This window comes from Mastomys coucha, unplaced genomic scaffold, assembly GCF_008632895.1.
Source record: "Mastomys coucha isolate ucsf_1 unplaced genomic scaffold, UCSF_Mcou_1 pScaffold20, whole genome shotgun sequence".
NCBI classification, from domain to species: Eukaryota; Metazoa; Chordata; class Mammalia; order Rodentia; family Muridae; genus Mastomys; species Mastomys coucha.
Genome location: NW_022196903.1, coordinates 64,742,737 through 64,762,048, shown reverse-complemented (window position 1 = coordinate 64,762,048; position 19,312 = coordinate 64,742,737). Strand labels below are relative to the sequence as shown.

General features: G+C 45.8%; 1 protein-coding gene across 1 annotated transcript; it reads left to right on the top strand.

Moving 5' to 3' along the window:
* The first annotated feature begins 1,838 nt into the window (after positions 1-1,838).
* Thnsl2 (threonine synthase like 2) lies at positions 1,839-18,623 on the top strand. Its single transcript, XM_031382116.1, has 9 exons — positions 1,839-1,956; positions 4,806-5,040; positions 6,291-6,485; positions 7,407-7,559; positions 11,910-12,140; positions 14,373-14,521; positions 14,622-14,747; positions 17,663-17,814; positions 18,170-18,623. Exons 2-9 carry the CDS (start codon positions 4,818-4,820, stop codon positions 18,393-18,395), a joined length of 1,455 nt encoding a protein of 484 aa, XP_031237976.1. The 5' UTR covers positions 1,839-1,956; positions 4,806-4,817; the 3' UTR covers positions 18,396-18,623.
* The last annotated feature ends 689 nt before the right edge of the window (positions 18,624-19,312 follow it).

The following is a 19,312-nucleotide window of genomic DNA, read 5'->3' as shown; positions in this document are numbered from 1 at the left end:
GCTGCCTCGTGGGTGCTGGGAACTGAACTCCAGAAGAGCAGCCAATGCTTTGAACTGCTCTCGTCTCCAGCTCTAGTCTGACTATTTGATATTATTACTGCATAGCTTTGTTTTTAAAGACTGTTAAGAAAAGTGGAAGAAAGTCATTTATGGCTCCAGTATAGAATATGAACACCACAGTTTACTGTGCAGCCTGCTCTCTAAGTTCAGCCTTCTTCCAAGAGTTCCTGTCTTGAACGCCCCAGGCCGTAACCCCTAATGATTCACTCAGTTGTCTCCAGCCATTAGCTCCTCACCTTGGTGAGGAGTCAAAGTACACTTCACAGAAGAACTTTGAGCTGTCCTCTGGGCCCCAGGATGGTGGTGTCCTGTAGGCCTGCCTGAGCCAGGCAGAGAGCTGGACGGAAGAGCCCTGTGGATGGTGAGGCTGTCCTTGGATGCTCCTGGAGATTTCATTGGGAACACTGTAACAAACCCTGATGATTTTTGTGGCATTTTGTGAGTGCCAGTTTCCCTGGCTTCTGAACGATTGAATGCACCACACAGAAAGCACGGAAAGACTTTGGAGGAGGTCCCTGACTGACCTATATCCCTCCATGGTTGGGGTTGGTGCCTCTGACCTCCGTCAGCTCCGTGGCAAGCCTCTGGCCCCTTTTTGTGCACAGAAGACCTATCCCACATCCTGAGCAGTGACCGTCTCTCAGTGTTTCCTATTCGGGAGACTCTGAGCTGGCGACTCAGTGGCAGCTTCACGGACTATTACCTAGTGGATGGTGTGGGGGTGGGGGGATTAGACAGTAGGCAATTTGAATAAGCAGAGGCCTCGGGAGGAGGAAGGAGACAGGCAAAGACCAGGCCAAGGCCGGAGCTAAGAATAAATCTTAGACTGTACCCGTCTGGTCCATCTTCAAACCCATGCTTATCAAGGAGCATGAATGTAAATCCAGGGACATTGGGGCATGTTTGGAGAAAAATTACCCCAAGTTCTTGCTTTTTTTCTCCCTGAAAAATAAATTAGGTCCTGGGAACGCAGCTCAACTGGTAAAGTGCTTGCGGAGCACACACAAAGTTCTGATTCGGTTCCCAGCATAAGCTGTTAGTGACACACTTCTGTGATCTCAGCACTGAGAAGGAGACAGAAGATCCAGACTTTAAGATCATCCCTCTGCTACATAATCAGGTTCCATGAAGAGAGGGTGGGGGACGTAGAGAAAAGGAAGGGGAGGGGGAAACTGAGTCAGACTTTACCCTAGACTAGACTGATGCTTCATAACTAGTCTTATTCTATTAAGAATTCTTTAGGTAAATGATGCACCCATCTGGTGGATTTTAGCACAGGCTCTCAGATTTATGTGGATCAGAATCCTGAAAGCCAAAGGATGGAAGGGTAGAAGACCAAGTCCTTCTCCCACATTGCCCTCTGATTTCTCCTCTAAAAACAAAACAAAGCTTTTAACCCCAGCACTTGGCTGAGGAGTTGGGGAAAGGATGTGCAAAGACAGGCAAATCTCTGTGAGTTCAAGGCCAGCTTGGTCTACATAGAATCTCCTGAATGGCCAGAGCTACACAGAGACTCTAAAAAGGCGAACAAACCAACCAAAACAGAACAAAATGTCACCAGCTTTTATTCTATTGAGTCTAAGCGAAGATGAGTCTAAAAGAGAATCCAGAGCCTGAAAGGCGCTCAGTGAGCACAAAGGCTAGTGTTCCCATGCTCCCCCACCCGTTCCTCGTGAGTGTCGTCATGCTCCCCCACCCCCGACTCCCCCACTTCCGTCTTCCAAGCTCTGTCTTCTACCCACTCCTCCAAGTCCCTCCTCCACACCCCCTTCTCCGCCCTCTGTAGGAGCTCCTCCCCAGCTTTGGCATTAAACTCAGAATCTCCGGCTCTGAGACGTCAGAGCTGTGCGCGTCGCCCACTGGACTCGGGTCGCCAGGCAGTTCCGCGCCCCTACGGTAACCTCAGTCCCCTGCTGCGTGCCACCCCCCACCCCCGCGCTCTCCGCCGTGACGTGTCTGATTCCTAGCTACTGTCCTGGTCCTAGTAGCTCAGCTTGGCTTCCGGGCCACCGTCTTAAAGCCAGCTGGGGCCTTAGGATGGCAGCAGCCCCAGCAGACCGCACGAGTGCAGGGTTTCTTATGTTTTCCTCCTGCAGCCAAGGTTCGGCAGTGCAGGAAGAACCCCAAAACTTAGGACAGTGCGCTGTGTTCAGAGGGTGGGGATGGGGCCTTAATTAAGCCTCAGCGAGCTCGCCATCGGGTGTACACCTCCCTCCCTCCCAGGCCTTGCCTTAAACTCCAACCGGATGGTAGCAACCTGCAACTAGGGGCGAGCCTCCATGCCTCTCCATCCCGCCCACCGCCACCCCGAATCCTGCCCCAATGGCGGATATTACTGTTATTATTATTCATTGTGGTTATTGCCCTGTCTCAGCTCTGGAATAGAATCCAGAAAAGTTCCAAGAAGTAATTATGACAGTAATGTACAGCGGAGATCTGAGTCCGGGCCCTCACACAGCAGTCTTTAAAACAAACAAACAGACAGACAGACAAACAGAACCATCAGCTGTGGTTCTTTTAGCTTTCTTCTGTTAGGTCGGAACGCTGTCCCTTGAAGTGATCTTTCAGAACCAAGATGGCCCTTAATCCTGTGAAAAGCTTGGGACTGTTTGATAACCAAGCTGTGTACTTATTCTCGCACCTGCTGAGTTCAAACCTGGCTCTTGCCTCTGTTCCTTGTTCACGTCTTTCTTGGGTTGCAGAATCCCCACTTCCCTGCCTGGGTATCATGTCCGTCCCACCATTCCACGGGGCTTTGGAAAAATGTTCCTTTGAGCTACTTCTTATAGCTCCGCCTGCTTCTGCCCTGTCCCCGGCACCCACAGCAGTGTGATTAGAACTCTTTGGCAGCATTTCCTTTAGTCGGGTCCTGAAACGTTATGCCTCAAGGATTTCTGGGTAGTTTGCTTAGGCGCTAACATGGTCCACAGCATTCCAGAATTCCCTGTGGTTACTGTAGGCACTGCTAAGCCCTTAGCCTCCTGACCCCGCTTCTGTTCCTTGTCATGGACTCCTGTGTGGGCTGACTGAATATCCCAGATTCCTAACTTCGTTTCTGTTTATACCCATTGACCCAGCATTACATTACCTACCTCAGTTCTATTTAATAATAGTCTTGGTTTCAGGCGTGTCTAATGCATGTGACTGAGGATAGCTCTGAAGGAGGAAGCCCAAAACAAAATTGTAAACTTACTTAAAACATTATGTGATTTCACTTATCACTTGCTCTTGTAACTTGATGGCACCATTCTGAGGCCTGAACTTTGTGGATAGCAAAGTCGTGTTGCAATGTCAAAAGGTGGATCCTGCCTGGTTGGTAATTTAGCACAACCTTGCCTCTAAGCTGAATGCATTTGTAGGCAGCAGAGTGGTGCATGGCAGCTCGTGTAGAACTCACTGTGGACCCACAAGTGTCAGTGACCTGGACGAGGAAACCATGACTTCAGGGCTGGAGGTGGGAGAGCAGTTGCCTAGTATAGGTCTGGGCTCCATCTCTAGGGTCAGGGTGGCCAAAGGGAAGAAAGGGGAAACTAGGATTCTTCTAGGTCAGATTTCCCCTTCTTAGGGGCAGGGATGCAGAAATGCCTAAGTGGTATTGGGAGTTATGTGTAGCCAAGTTGACAGGTTTAACCATGGAAACCATAAACTCTGCTGTAATCTCTGTCTCATTCAAACAATCAGAGGGCCTGAATCCACACCAGATAGCCAGAGTCAATTAGCCATGGCTAGAGAGTTTCAAAGGCAGTATGCAAGCTCCATTGCTAGCCTTCTAAATTAGGCTGCAAGATAGGGTAATGGTTATTGGTGAGAATGCCCAATCATCATATGCATAGGACTAGGGAGGTTCCTGGAACTTGAGTCTTGCAGTTTTAAAAAAATGCATACATGCATATAATATATTTTGATCCTTATTCCGTCCCCTCTGATTCCTCCCCAACATTTCCCCTTCCCTACTTTATGTGGTCTCTTGCTTTAAAACAAACAAACAAACAGACAACAACAACAACAACAACAAAAAAACCCACTGAGATCATTTAGTACATGGGTGTGGGGTCATCTTCTGGAGCATGTGTAACCTCCGAGAGCCTGAATCCCTGAAGAAAACTGACTCCCAGTTATCTATTACTGGGTATAGTGAGTAGAACAGTTATGGTCATGAGTGAGCAAGTATCTTTGTAATACGATATAGAATCCTTTGGGAATGTGGCCAGGAGTAGTATATTTTAGATCATATGATAGATCTATATCTAACTTTTTGAGGAATCTCCACATCAATTTTTATAGTGGCTAAACCACTTTACATTCCCACCAATGGTGAATAAATGCTCCCCCCGCCCCTATATCCACAAGCATTTGCCAATCAGGTGTTCTGGTCTTTTCTTTACCAAGAAGCCTGTCAAAATGGCAGCTACCTGCTATTGATATGACCTTTCTCCATTCCAAGGTTTTCTTTGTTATTGGTAAGAGCTGTAATTCTCTTGGCCCAGCATACTCCAATACCCACACCTCAAGGTAGGGCACTCAGTGAAATTGTCTGTTGGGACCAGGAGGGTCATGATTTACACAAGACTTGACAAAGCTGTGTTGAGACTCAGGTTAGGGCTGCCATCACCGTGTCTGAGATACATATCCCAGTGAGTGGATATGTCAGAGGATAGGCTCAGAGGATAGGCTCATCAGAGGACTCAGTATACTCAGCTTCTTCCTGGGGGGGTGCTGGGAGCTTGAAGACTCTCTCTTTGCAGGCCTCCAGGACCATGTGGTACACTAGCACCCGGGGAATGGCCCCACGGGTCAACTTTGAGGGAGCCCTCTTCTCTGGTTATGCACCAGATGGGGGCCTCTATATGCCAGAAGAGCTTCCAAGGCTGGACAAAGAGACCCTGCGTCACTGGAGCACGCTGTCCTATCGCAGTCTGGTGAAGGAGCTATGTGCTCTCTTCATTGGCCTGGAGCTTATCCCAAGACATGAGTTAAATGGTGAGGACCCCATTCCCCACCCCAACTCAGCACCACACACTCCCTCCCCAAGTTGTAAATTCATTACCCAACTCCTAGAAAATCCCTAGTTGCCTTTCTCAAATCTTGTAAGATATTTCCAGATTCTAGAATTTCAGAAGTAGAATCTTCAGTTCCTATGCCCTTCCTCCAGTGAGATGAAGACAAAATGACCTACTGAAATTTGATAATTATTTTTAAAAAGTGAAGACTAAGGATTTTTAGTCATTCCAAAAGCTTGAATGTTGATGAATGTCTCCCTCAGTCATCAAGACACTTAGATAATTGCCTTGTCTTATTGAGAGTCTTGGGACAGGTTGTCTCAAGCTATCATGCACAATGAGTTTCCCCAGAGGATCTCAAATTAAAAGCAGACTGGTTCAATCGGTTTGGGTGTGTCTTAGTTACTAGTCTATGCTGTGATAAGTCTCCAGGATCAAGGCAACTTATGGGGAAAAAAGAGTTTATTTGGGGCTTACAGTTTTAGAGGGTTAGAATCCATGACCATCACAGTGGGGAGCATGGCTGCAGGCTATGAAGCAGTAGCTGAGAGCTTACATCTTGATCTTCAAGCATAAGGGAGAGGGGTGGGGGGAGGGAGAGAGACAGAGAGGGAGATTTCACTAGTAATAGTACTGGCTTTTGAAACTTTCATTTTCAGGAAAGAAAATTAGGAGGTTAAAACTGGTTTATTTGTTCTATGACTTGATCTTCTATTGAAATACATGCTTGTAGGGACAGAAGAAGTAGCTCAGTGGTTAAGAGCACTGACTGCCCTTCCAGAGGACTTGGATTCAGTTCCCAGCATCCACCTGGTAGGCCATAATCATCTGCAACTAGCTTCGGGTGATCTGGCCCTTCATCTGGCCTCTTCAGGCACTGTGCACATATGGTGCACATATATATGAGCAGGCAAAACACCCATTCACATAGGGTAAATAAAATTAAAATAAAAAGACTCAGTAAAGAAATATACAAAATGAAAACTAGACATGTTCTAGGGCTAGTTCTGGTGTCTGCAGAATTCTAAAGAGGAATGTATGAGCAGTTTAATACATGCTCTCCCAGATTTTTCTAGACCTGTGCAATCCTGTTCCTAAGTGTATCATTTAAGATCAGATTTTCTGGGCTTTTGAGTTGACAATGGGAGATAAACATTAAATATTAAAGAGGCAGAAGTAAAACTTGAAGAGCTAATACCGTCACCTTCTGTCCAACCTCTACCCTCACAGATCTGATTGACCAAGCCTTCAGCAGATTCCGCCACAGAGATGTGGTCCATCTATGCAAGCTGAAGAATGGGCTGAACATATTGGAGTTGTGGCATGGGGTCACATATGCCTTTAAGGACCTGTCCCTGTCCTGCACAGCACAGTTCCTGCAGTACTTCCTGGAGAAGAAGGAGAAGCATGTCACCATTGTTGTGGGTGGGTGTTGGGAGGGAGCAGAGTTCTTAGTACTCCAGCTGGAGGGTGCCAATGCACAGTATACCCTTGACTGAATCTTGTAAGGCTTATGCTATCATTTTTTCTAGAGTAGCAGTTCTTATTCTGTGGGTTGCAACCCCTTTGGGGTGGAGTCAAACGACCCTTTCACAGGGTTGCCTAAGACTATCAGAAAACAGTAGAAAATTACTGTTATGAAGTTGCAATGAAAATAATTTTACAGTTGGAAGTCATCACAACATGAGGAATTATATTAAAAGGTCACAGCATTAGGAAGGTTGAGAACTACTTGTTAGAGAGTTTCTAGCCTGTTTTTCTGCCACAGAGTCTGTCTTAGTTACTTTTCTCATTGCTGTGACAAGAGCAACTTAAGGAAGGAAGGTTTGAGAGTACAGGTCACCAAGGCGCTGAAGGTCTGGTGTCAGGAGCTTGGGGCATCCAGTCACACTGTCTCTACAGTCAGGGTGCAGAGAACATCAATGCTGGTGCTCAGCTTGTGTTCTTGCTTTTCTTTTCTTTTGATGGGGACCACAGCTCATAGGGCTCATAGGGTGGTGCCAGGGCCTTCCCTTCTCAGTCAAACCTTTCTGGAAATGCCTTTACAGACATGTCCAGAGGTATGTGTCTGTGATGATCCTAACACCATCAAGCTGATGAGATTAACTATCACTGATCCCTTCCTCAGTCTGCTGGAGGCTGTGGATCCTTCTGGAATGATATTTTTAGGTGTACAGTATACTCGTTGATGTCCTGATTTTATCAGCATATCCAAAGACCCTGGCCTAAGTACACAGCACCGATCTTTCAAGTAGTTCAAAGCCAATGTTGCTGCAATAGGCACCAATATTTTAAGGTCATTTTATTCCTTATTCCCTGATCTAAAGGGAGGTTTCTCCTTTCTAGGAACTTCTGGGGACACGGGAAGTGCTGCCATTGAAAGTGTTCAAGGATCCAAGAATGTGGACATTATTGTTCTCTTGCCCAAGGGCCATTGCTCAAAGATTCAGGAGCTCCAGATGACAACAGTGCTAAAGGAGAATGTCCATGTGTTTGGAGGTAGGTGCAGGACTGTGAGGGCCAGCTCGAATGGCTGGTAGGATTAGTCATGTATTGAGGTGCCTTGGCTTAGCTCTGGGCAGGTTTCTGGCTTCACCGTCTTTCACATTAACTGGCATATGACTGCATTGAACTACAGTCAATTGACTGCATTGAACTGTTAGAGCTGGTTCAAATGTCTGTCAATGCTACTACCTCTATGAAGTTCCCACTTGCCCAATGTCACATATAGGCAGCCATGCAGAACTATTACTTAAGCCAAGCAATGCTCTCAGTTCAAGGGTTTCAGAAATGTTGAAGGCACAAACATGTTTCATAGTTGAGAGAATGTGTTGGTGCATGTTGGCTGTCCATGTCCTTTAGAGGGCAGACAGCTAGGTCATGCTTGCAGTTAACTGGGTCAGGTATTAAAATAGGAAGCTGCCTGGTACTACCTATTACCAGTTCCATTATAGCTGGCCATGTAGTGAAGACCTCAGCTTTGTCATAGGAACAATAGCATTCTGTGGTTGGAGAAAGGGGAAACCCATGCTTTTCATGATATACCAAATACCCAGTGATTAGGAGACTGATAGTGGAGGTAAGTATAAAATGTTTCCATCCTTAGGAGATTGATAGCAGAGGACAGGGGGCTGGAGGAGGGAGTATGGGTGGAGGAATGGTTCTATTTTCACTTTTTACTCTCTGCTTGTCCTCACTGACCTGCAAGGAGAGGTATAAGAATATGAGATTTAGGGGTCTTGGTTGAGGTTTTACATACATTGGTCATGCATCCTTGCATGTTTGTTTTTGTTTGTTTGTTTGTTTGTTTTTGGTCACTCACTTGAAATACAGGAAATGGTCTAGCAATAAATAAATATAAGGTGCTAGAGAGATGGCTCAGTGGTGTCCCTTTCTGGCTTGCATGGTCACTATATACACATGGCACACAGACATACATTCAGGCAAAACACCCATATGCATAACATAAAATAAACTTTAAAATAGATAAATACAAATAAAATAAAATTTCTTCTACAACTGACCTGGGTCCTAGTATAATCCTGTGGTGGTTTGAATGAGAATGGCCTTCATAAGCTCATATGCTTGCATGCTTGGTCTCCAGTTAGTGGAACTCTTTGGGATAGATTAGGAGATTCGGCTTTGTTGGACAGGGGTGTGTCACTGTGGGTGGGTTTTGAGATTTCAAAAGCTCAAGCCAGACCCAATCTCAGTCCTCCCCACCCCCGTGCTGCCCTCTGTCTGTGGATCAGATGTAAACTATCAGCTGCTGCTCCAGGACCATCCTGCCTGCTGCCATGCATCCTGCCATGATGATCAAGAACTAACCATCGGAAAGTGTAAAAAGCCCCTGACTAAATGCTCCTTTCTATAAGTTGCCATGACCATGGTGTCTCTTCACAACAATAGAACGGTAACTAAAACAAATCGCAGAAAGGATATTTTTATGTTAACATACCAACACGGACAAGGAGTTCAAACAGTGGGAAGAAGTCTTGTCATTAGAGCAGCAGGAACGCCCTTTGTCAGTTTTCTCAAAAGCAGAGAAGAAACCCCTCTGCTCTTCTTTGGCAAGCACATGTACATTCCAGTGTAAAGTCTGTGCTTTGGTCATTGCACACATCTGGGTGCATTTTCCTTTGGTCATTGTTAGACTTTAATGAACAGTGTTCAGGTTCCTGAGGCCCCAACTGTTTTCTGTGTGCCAACCTTACTAGTCATGGGGTCCCAGCATCAAAGTCGAGAACTGTTTTTTTGTACTCCAGTCCTCCTCTCTTGCCTTGTTCAAGATGCACTGGAGGACTTTCATCTAAGGGCATGAGTGGACTCTTCACCTGGGGTTGGAGAACACCATTCACCTACGGAACAGTGGCAGCTTTGTGTTTGTTGATGAGTCTAGCACGTCATCATCATTGCTAGAGCTGAGGTGTTTCTATTCTGTGTATGGTCTGTGGATCGGGCAAATAGTTCAATTTGTTTATAAGCTGTACTGCTCACATTCTTTTTCTTCTTAGAGGCTTCAGGTATGACTGTTAAGAGGATGTGTGTGTGTTCAGGGGCTAATAGAAAAGATGTGTTTTCCCTTTGTGAACTCAAGGAATAGGGGTGGACCACATGGATGCTAAGTTTAAGCTTTATTAATTCATTATTATTATTATTATTATTATTATTATTATTATTATTATTATTGTATGTGTGATGAGTAGATGGATGCCCATGACACAGTGACCACTTGGAGGTCAGAGGATAGATAGCACTTAGTCATTTCTTTCCTCCTACCTTGATATGGGCATCAGAGATCAAACTCAGGTTGCCAGGCTTATGTGGTATATGCCACGCTTATGCCATTGTATGTTGGAATATATACTGTTTTTTAGATTTACAGGGGGTTACAGTTAAGATATTGCTTTGAGTCTCAGAAGAGATATTGGACTTTGGATTTTTCAACCATCTTGAGACTAATAGACCATGGGGGCTTTTGAAGTTGGACTAAAAGCATTTTGCATTATGATATGGCCACATGCCCATGGGAGTCTGGGAGTAGATTGTAGTAGTTCAAATGAGAATGGCTCCTATAGTCTTAAATATATGTTTTTGGTTTTTTGTTGTTGTTGTTTTTCAAGACAGGGTTTCTCTGTGTAGCTCTAGCTGTCCTGGAACTCACTCTGTAGACCAGGCTGGCTTCGAACTCAGAGATCCACCTGCCTCTGCCTCCCAAGTGCTGGGATTAAAGGTGTGCACCACCACCACCTGGCAGTCTTAAATATCTGAGTGCTTGATCCCCAGTTGGTGGAACTGCTTAGGAAGGATTCGATGTGGCCTTGATTGAGTTGTGTCTCTGGAGTGGGCTTTGAGGTTTTAAAAGCCCATAGCCATTCCCAGTTGGCTCTCTGTGCCTTGTGCTTTTAGATAAGAATCTAAGTTCTCAGCTACTGCTCCAGAACCATAACGGCCTGTCTGCTCATGGCTCTAACCCTCTGAAACTCTAAGCCCCCAAATCTCTTTCTTCTACAAGTTGCTTCTGTCAAAGTGTTTTTAATAGCAATAGAAAAGTGTCTTACCCAGCCACTGGGTTTATAAAAGTAGTAGTAATTTCCATGTTCATTGTGTGATTCCTAAGCATTAAGTACTTAGTAGATTCTAGATGCTTATTGACTATAGTTTTTTAAAAGCTGGAATGAACAGAAAATACAACTGAGGCTCTCTGAAAGAACAGTTTCCAGGTTCTCTAACTGGAATGTCCAGGGGTGGAGTTGGCTGTCACCTGGTTGGTTCCCAATCTGCTGTCCCCAGTCCTAGGTCCCTTTCTCTTGAGGTCACAGTATGAAGACTTGAGGTAACCAAGTTTCCCTTTTCCTGTGGTTCTTCCTTAAAAGCAGTAGCCATTTCTCTAGCACCCCAGCCACCATCCTTCTGAGATTCAGTGGCCTGAACTTCTCACATGTCCAGCTTGGACAGAACTCTAACTCTATGGGCTTGTCAGGCACAGATTGGCTTGACTTTAGCAAAGGAATGGGGCCATTCCTACTGGATCAGATTGACTGGGGTTACAGCTGGTCCCCCATCTGTATTGCATCACTATAGTGATGAGAAGAGAAAGTTTTGCACCCCTAATGGCTGTTCTGGTACTTTTCCCCAGTAATCTTCACCCCCTCTGCTTGAGGTATGGATCCAATTGGAGAATTAGATACACTTATAAGGTAAGGGTCAATACTGGTATAATTACTGAGGCAGCTAGACTGGGGTGCTGATGTGTTAAACTGGTGGATAATATACCCAGTAATTCACCCCATAAATGAAACCAATGTACACACCTAACTTCAGGGAGAATTTCTGCTGAAGCAAGCTTACCTAGCACATAGGAGCAGGGACCAGGACACCTACAGTTCACCACAGGGGAGAAGTGACCATTTCTCCCCAGCCCCAGTAGTGTTCTGTTCTATAAACAGTCCCTCCTTCTTTCCAGGAGAGTGAAAGGCACACTCTTTGCAGAACAGTGAAGGCTTGGAATACTGCAGGAATTCTTTTCCCAGTATCCCAGAAGGTTGGCACTTTATATCTGAATATAGAATGCAAGACCATTAGAAATGGTTCTGACCACATTTTCTTTTCTCCCAACTGAGGACAAATACTTAGGGTCACAAGAACAAGAGACCTGGATTGGATGGATACCTAAGGAGCTTATACAGAGCCTGGAAAGCCAGGCTAATCCACGTGAAAGTGAAGGAAGCAGAGGCGAAACTAGATGGGAGAGGATGGGCGGAGCCTGGGAGGGCCCCCGAAAAAGCCGGGAGTGAGTGCCAGGGGCTTCTACTCCTGAGAGATGCCCGCTTCTCTCTCCCCTGGCAGTGGAAGGAAACAGTGATGAGCTCGACGAACCCATCAAGGCCGTGTTTGCTGATGTGGCCTTTGTCCAGAGGCACAACCTAATGAGCTTGAACTCCATCAACTGGTCTCGGGTCCTGGTGCAGATGGCACACCACTTCTTCGCTTATTTCCAGTGTACACCATCTTTGGATATGCACCCCTTGCCCACAGTGGAAGTGGTAGTGCCGACGGGAGCTGGGGGTAACCTGGCAGGTAAGGAGACCCTGGGGTGCAAACGGACTTTCCAGAAAGCACTCAGTCCTTCAAGCTGTCTCCCGCCTACAAACATGGAGAGAAAGAAAGTTGTGTTTTGTTCTAAAGAGGACAGAGAACCACACAGGATGCCTTCTAACTTGCTGAGGCTGAGGGTGGAATATTCCAGGGTCCTGAAGCAGAAAGAGATTGAGAGGTCAATCCTGGGAAGATTCAGTACCCTCGCCTGTGTTTGCACAACCGCTAGTAGACAGAGCTCAAGGTTCAGCCACCAAACATAGCTCAGTGTCCTTTTCTTAAATTTTTACTTGACTCCCAGCTCCACCCACTGCCTGCTGAGGGACGCCTGCCTTGTGCCATGGCACAGTGTTCTCACTACCCAGGGACCATGTGAGATAGAAAGGGCTCTGGCATCAGGAGTCCGGCCTTGGTTCTGCCCTTTAAAAGCTGAATGGTTAAGAGTTCCTCAGACTCAAGTCCTCAGCTGATCACATGCTCAGAGCTGCCTGTGAGGAACAAGTCTGACTGAGGGTGCACATGAGCTTTGTACAGGGAAAGTGCTGTCCTGGCACCAAATACTAATGAACATTTTCAAACGTTAACTATGCATCAAGTGATGTTGTTCTAAGAGCTCTTCTAGGGTTAACGATTTCATGGGACTAGAACAACACAGCTGTCTCCTATGCACATGGACAATTAGTTCTAAGACCCCTGCAGATACCAAAATCTGCAGAGATTCAAATCCCCTATGTAAAATGGCATGGTATCTGCATAGAGCCTATGTACATATACTCATATACTTTAAATCAACTCTACATGATATCGAATAACTAGTACAATAAGCAAGTGTTATCTAAATGGCTATTGTGTTTTAGGGAATAATGGCAAGAAAGAATCTCAACGTGTTTAATACAGATGCAATTTTTTTTTCTTGAGACGCTCTCACTATGTAACATAAGCTGCCCTAAGACCCTTAGGCTAGCCTTGAAAGTCTCCATCCTCCTGCCTCAGCTTCCCAAATACTGGAAACATAGAGTGTATCACCATACCCTGCTTCAGATAGTTTTGATTCATGGTCAGTTGACTCTGCAGATGTGGAAGTACTCTTCCACATCAGTTGACTCTGTAGATGTACCCACTGTCCACCTGTTCTATTCTTAACTGTTTTAGAGTGAGGAACCAGATACAAAGACAAGTTAGCTTGCCTCTGTTTACACAGCTGGTTGGTAGTGGAGCCACGTTGAAGCCCAGGCAGGCTGGAGTCTACATCTTTTCCGTCTCTCAAGGAGGCAATGGTGTTAGGGTCTCTGGTAGCTCTGTCTCTGTCATTGCTTCTCAAGGCACCAGGGACAGAGTGGGTGAGATGACAAACACATCTGAGTTAGGAGCCAGTGTGCTGGCAGCTAGGCAAGGAAGACTGCGGTCCTCACTACTCAGAGGGTGACACCCAGGGTGCTTCCCTCTCATGTCACCTTCCAGCTAGCGATGCCACCTGTAGCTATGCCCTTCATAGCACCTGGCACATGGCGCATGGGTGAGCCCTGTGGAGGACATTCCCACCTGGGATTTCTCCATAAGGACCTGTTTGACCTTAAGTCTTTGGGTCCTCCTGAACTTCCATTTTTCCTCAGCACTGAAGAACATTATAATGCTTCCGTGAGGATCAAGTGACATAAGAGTGTGACTGGACTTTCCAAAATTAAATGCGATATTGATAAAACACCCCCTCCCCAAAAAAGTAGGGGCCTAAAGAGAGAACTCAGTAGGTAAGGCTTTTGCCACACAAATCTGAGGACCTGAGTTTGGATCCTTAAAGTCCACATAAAACTAGATATGGCAGTGCGTATCTGTAATCTCAGTGTTCCAACAGCAAGATGACAGAGGCAGGAGAAGCGCCAGAAGCTTGTGGGTCACTAGCTTTGTGTATCAGCAGGGAACAGCAGACATCTTCCTAAAGCTGGAAGGCAAAGACCTAGACCCTGCGAGTTGGTAGGATTTGGGCAAGGTAATTCAGGGGTGCGAGGGGTTGACTCATAACTTTATGTAGATGTTAGTCTCGGGTAGGTGGCTGAAACATAGAGCAGGGCGCAGTGACCATCTGACTTCTCTTCACCTTCTCTCCTCCTACTCTCGTTTTCACACAGCAAAGTTCATTTCTTTTTATTAAACTCACATTAAAAAAAAAATCTTTGCTTTTATCCAAAAATCATTTTGCCTTCCTGTGTTCCCAAGCTGGGTGCATTGCTCAGAAGATGGGCCTCCCAATCCGTCTGGTTGTGGCCGTGAACCGCAATGACATCGTTCACAGGACTGTCCAGAAGGGAGACTTCTCTCTGTGTGAGGTTGTCAGAACAACCCTGGCATCTGCTATGGACATTCAGGTGGGCCTCCGGGGAAAAGAACAGATCTGGCCGACTGTTGGTGGGGCAGGACTGCATAAGGGTTGGAATGAGGGTGCCTAGGATTCTGTCTCTCCATCAGGTGCCCTACAACATGGAGAGGATCTTCTGGCTGCTCTCTGGTTCTGACAGCCAGACCACAAGGGCTCTCATGGAACAATTTGAAAAGACCCAAAGTCTGCACCTACCCAAGGACCTGCATAGCAAGGTTGGTAATTGGCCACACCCTATAGGGGTGGGGCATCCCTGCAATCTCCACGGCCATTGGAGTGACCTCTGAGAGAAGCAAGAAGCAAGTTTTGTTCAACAGGACTCAGTAAGCAGTATTGGTAAAAACTTCTAGAGTCTGATCTCTAGTGGTTTATTTTAGGCATATTTAAGCACAGCACAGTGTGGTGAACATTATTCTTGGGATGATTAACTCACTCCTCTGTGCACAACAAATATATATATAACAAGCTTGTATAAATCTCCTTGAGGAATAAAGTAAGCTACATACAGATCAGACCTAACTACATCAAAACTCATTATAAAAGTCCATCAAGATTGGTTCTTTAGGTTGACCGATAAGGGTCTGGCAGTGCCACGGCCAGAAAAGTCTCTACCACACAGAGCAAAGGTCACCAGACTAGTAACCAAGTCTACAAGTCTACATTGAGCCTTCGAGGTAGATGGCAGTTTTTGCATTCCTTTCCTTGAAGAAACAACACTGTGTGCTTAACATTCCAGGTTCTCCTAGTGCTTGCCTGTGAGCACAGAAGACCTTTCTGTGCCTCCTACAGCATCCAATGGAGGAAGAAAAGGGTACAGCCACAGGACAGACTTGGGGCTTCGAAACATGAGAGAGGGAAGGGGACACCTGGTTTTAGGGCATCGTCTGTGAGCCAGGAACTTCATGGTTAACACTGACTAAGGAGAGTCAGTTGTAAAATGCTAAGCTGGTTTTTATGAATGCAGTGCCTCCATTTCCTCCTCTGTAGACAGAGGATAATAAGACCCCCTGTCTCATAAGGTTGCTGTGAAATTTGAGTCAAAAGATAAATGTAGGCACTTTACATACTGCTGGAAATGTACAGCTCCATACAGTGACTATTTTTATGCTTATTTGTTATTGTTATTAATTTACAATAATAGCAACATCAGTACAAGGACAAAGCCATTCTGCCCTTCCAGTACAGACAGAAGCCATAGTCACTGCTGACCTTTATCTCCCTCCTTTGTCCTTGTCCCTGTCTCTTTCAGAGAAGGAAAATCTTTATTTAGTTAATAAATAAGTTTTATTTGTTTTAGGAAACTAGTTAGAAAGCATTGCCTGGTGGCTATTCACTGGGAACCCAGAGGTGGACCTGGCCAGAGTCCACCTTCTTGACCAATATTTAATCAAAGCTTGCTTCAAGGGGGAAGGGACTGGAGAAATGACTCCACGGTTAAGAGCATTAGCTGCTCTTCCACAGGTCCTGAGTTCCATTCCCAGCAACCACATAGCGGCTCATGACCCTCTATAATGAGATCTGATGCCTTCTGTAGCCTGTAGACATACATGCAGATAGAGAACTCAGCTGGATGGATGGATGGATGGATGGATAGATAGATAGATAGATAGATAGATAGATAGATAGATAGATAGATAGATAGATAGTGTGAAGCCTGATGATACACAAAGTTCTAGAATGTTCTCCTTCTTGCTTTCACAGTCTGACTTTATGTCAGTCTCTTCCACTTGGAGAGGATCGTTATTTACCACCTTGGCCTACCCAATTCCTTTAACTTAGTCCCTTATATGACATAATTGGCCATGGTTAGTGTCCCTCCTGACAGGTTCTTCTCAAAACCAGACACAGTTATCTGAAGACCAGAATGGGACTTCTCTCTTTTAGAATCTATACTGCTTTAAAAAGAAAACGCTTTTCATTATTTTTATTTAATGTGTATGAGTGTTTGCCTGCTTAGGTATGTGTACCACATGCATGCAGTACTCTTGGAGTCCAGGAGAGGGCATCATATCTCCCTGGAAATGGGAGTTACACATGGTTACCACCTTGTGGGTGCTAGGAACCAAAGCTGAGTCCTCTACAAGAGCAGCTAGTGCTCCGAATAGCTGAGCCATCTCTTCAGCCTTCTGCTGCCTTTGACAAAGCCAAACATTAGTTTGTTTGGCCCATAGTTTGTGCAGACAGGAATATTCCTTCTCCTTATGTAAATGAGATCCTCCATTAAAACTGGGCACCAAAAAAAACCCCAAAAACTAGATACCATATCTCCTGTGTTTCTTCATTTTTTCCCCTCACTCTACTCTAAGGACACTGTATGTGCTAGAAGAGCATTCGTTAATTTATCCATCAGTCCATTAATTTATTCATTCATCTATCCCTCCACTCATATTATCTATCTGCTGTGGTTCAAGAACTATGTTAGGTGCTGGAAATACAAAGAGAAAATACAGCTATCACACTGAGTGGTGCAGCAAGGTGGTCGAGCACATGCTTAGTATACCTTTGGCCTTGTATTCAGTCCTCAGAACTGGAAAACAGAGGAATAAGAGGCAGGGAGGAAGAAGAGGAGGAGGAAGATGAGGAAGAAGAGGAGGAAAAAAGTGTTGGTTGCTATCTTTGACCCTAACCAGGAAGTATCTGTATAAACAATCTATTATCCATGTGGCCTCTGATGCCATTAAGTATGTGCAGGGTGTTTGCTATGTTGTAAACATGCAGAACATCTTCAGAGAATGGTCTCACATACCAACCACACTTAGGGAGCCCTGAGAAGGGAGTCCTCTTCTGTCTGTGAGTACTGGGTTTCCCAGGGGTGGTGCTCCTAAGCAGAGTAGGAACTGACAAGGTAGTTCACGCCATAAATGTTGGATACCCATGACTTGTATCAGACCATAGAACAAGTCTGTGTACTAATCCATCTGCTAAATACATCGAGATGTACCCAAAACTTCTACAAATCCTTCTGCTATGTGGGCTCAAAACTGTAATTGTCTCAAAACTCATAAATCGATTTTACTGTGAGTTACTGGTATGGGTGTGGCTGTGGCTGTGTTTGTAGCGGGGGGGAGGGGGTCTAGTCCTTCTGTGATTCACCAATCCCAACATCCACCTCTGCCCCGTGACCTTTCAGCTTGCAGAGGCAGTGACTTCTGAGTCTGTATCTGATGAGGCCATCACCCAGACCATGGCCCGCTGCTGGGAAGAGAACCAGTACCTACTGTGCCCCCACTCGGCCACAGCAGTGAACTACCATTACCAGCAGACTGACAGTGGGCAGTCCAGGTACCAGCAGTGCAATCTGGGGCACTGGGGGCAAGCCTCTTCTCCAAACAGGGCATGCAAGACTAAGGATAGTGACATCAGTAGGCATGGTGGGTTCTGTACCCAAGAACTAAGCTGTGCTTAGAAGAGGTGTAAACTATATCCCAGGTCATGACGGGGGATGATGGATGAACTGGATCTTTATTGGGATACTTTGCAGGCTTTTTATATAAACTAGTTCAAGGTATTAATCATGTCTTTCTCTCTCCGCTCTCTGCCCTACCCTGCCCCTAACCTTTCCTCTGGTCCTCCTTCCTCTGTCTTCTCCTTTCCCATCCTCATGCCTATTCTCTCCGGTCCTGCCCCACCCCAATAGCATCCCCCGGTGCTGCCTGGCCCCTGCCTCAGCAGTCAAATTCCCAGAAGCAGTCCAGGCGGCTGGGCTGACTCCCAAGACTCCCGCAGAAATCCTGGTTCTGGAGCACAGGGAGACACGCTGTATCCCAATGCGGAGAGGAGACGACTGGACACAGATGCTGCAGGACACAATTGAGGGCCTGTCCCAGCGGTGGAAAGGTTGTGTGGTGAACTCCTCAGAATAGCCAGGCTGGAATGGGTTCAAAGACTCTTGCCCCAGAGATGGCTGGGACAAGATGGCTCAGTAGTTAAGAACTCCTGCTGCTCTTCCAGGGGACCCAAGATAAGTTCCCAGTGCCCATGTCAGGTGGCTTACAACCATCTATAACTTCAGCTGTAGGGTTTTGACACCTCTGTGGGTAATGCACTCATACACAGATACACACACCAATATGTAATTAAAAATAATAAAGATAAGTCTTTTTTTTTAAAAAAAAAGTTTCTTGTTATAGCTATATAGAAAGTTCCATGGTAAATTTGTATCTTTAAAAATATGTGTATTCTTGTCCCAAGATGATGTGTCCCTGCTCCTGGAAAAAGCTACTATAGTCCTTTTGTGGGAATCTGCCTCCATGCCTTTATTCTATAAGAGGCAGAGTGAACTGGGGTAAAGGATGTTGAAAGATTCAGAGTATCATTGCTTAATATGTGAGTTTCAGGGGCTTCATGTGTCAAGCCTTTTGGACATGGGGTCAACTTCAGCTCAAAGGGGTCAGGATCCCAGACTTGTGATGCAAGACTGCTCACCTATATACTGGCCTGGGTCTTAGGATCTCTGTATCTCTGTTTATTCAACTACCAAACCAAAGCCTTGGTCCTTCTTGACAGTTGCCTTGAACCTGCTGAAGCACTGGGAAAGGTACCTCTGCTAGTTGGATGGGGGCTCTGAACGGCTCTTGGGCAGATCTGAGCTGTAGGCTGAATGCAGACCCATGGGCCTCTGAGAGGTGATGCTGAGGCACGGACCACATCCATCTGCTGTACCAGGTTGGCTCAGCAGAGTAAGCAGGGAAGCAAGGAAGCCTGTACTGGTGGTTTGGATAGAAGTTGATCACTAAATTGAAGGTTGTATGGGACAGAAAGTCATGGTGGCATCATTGTA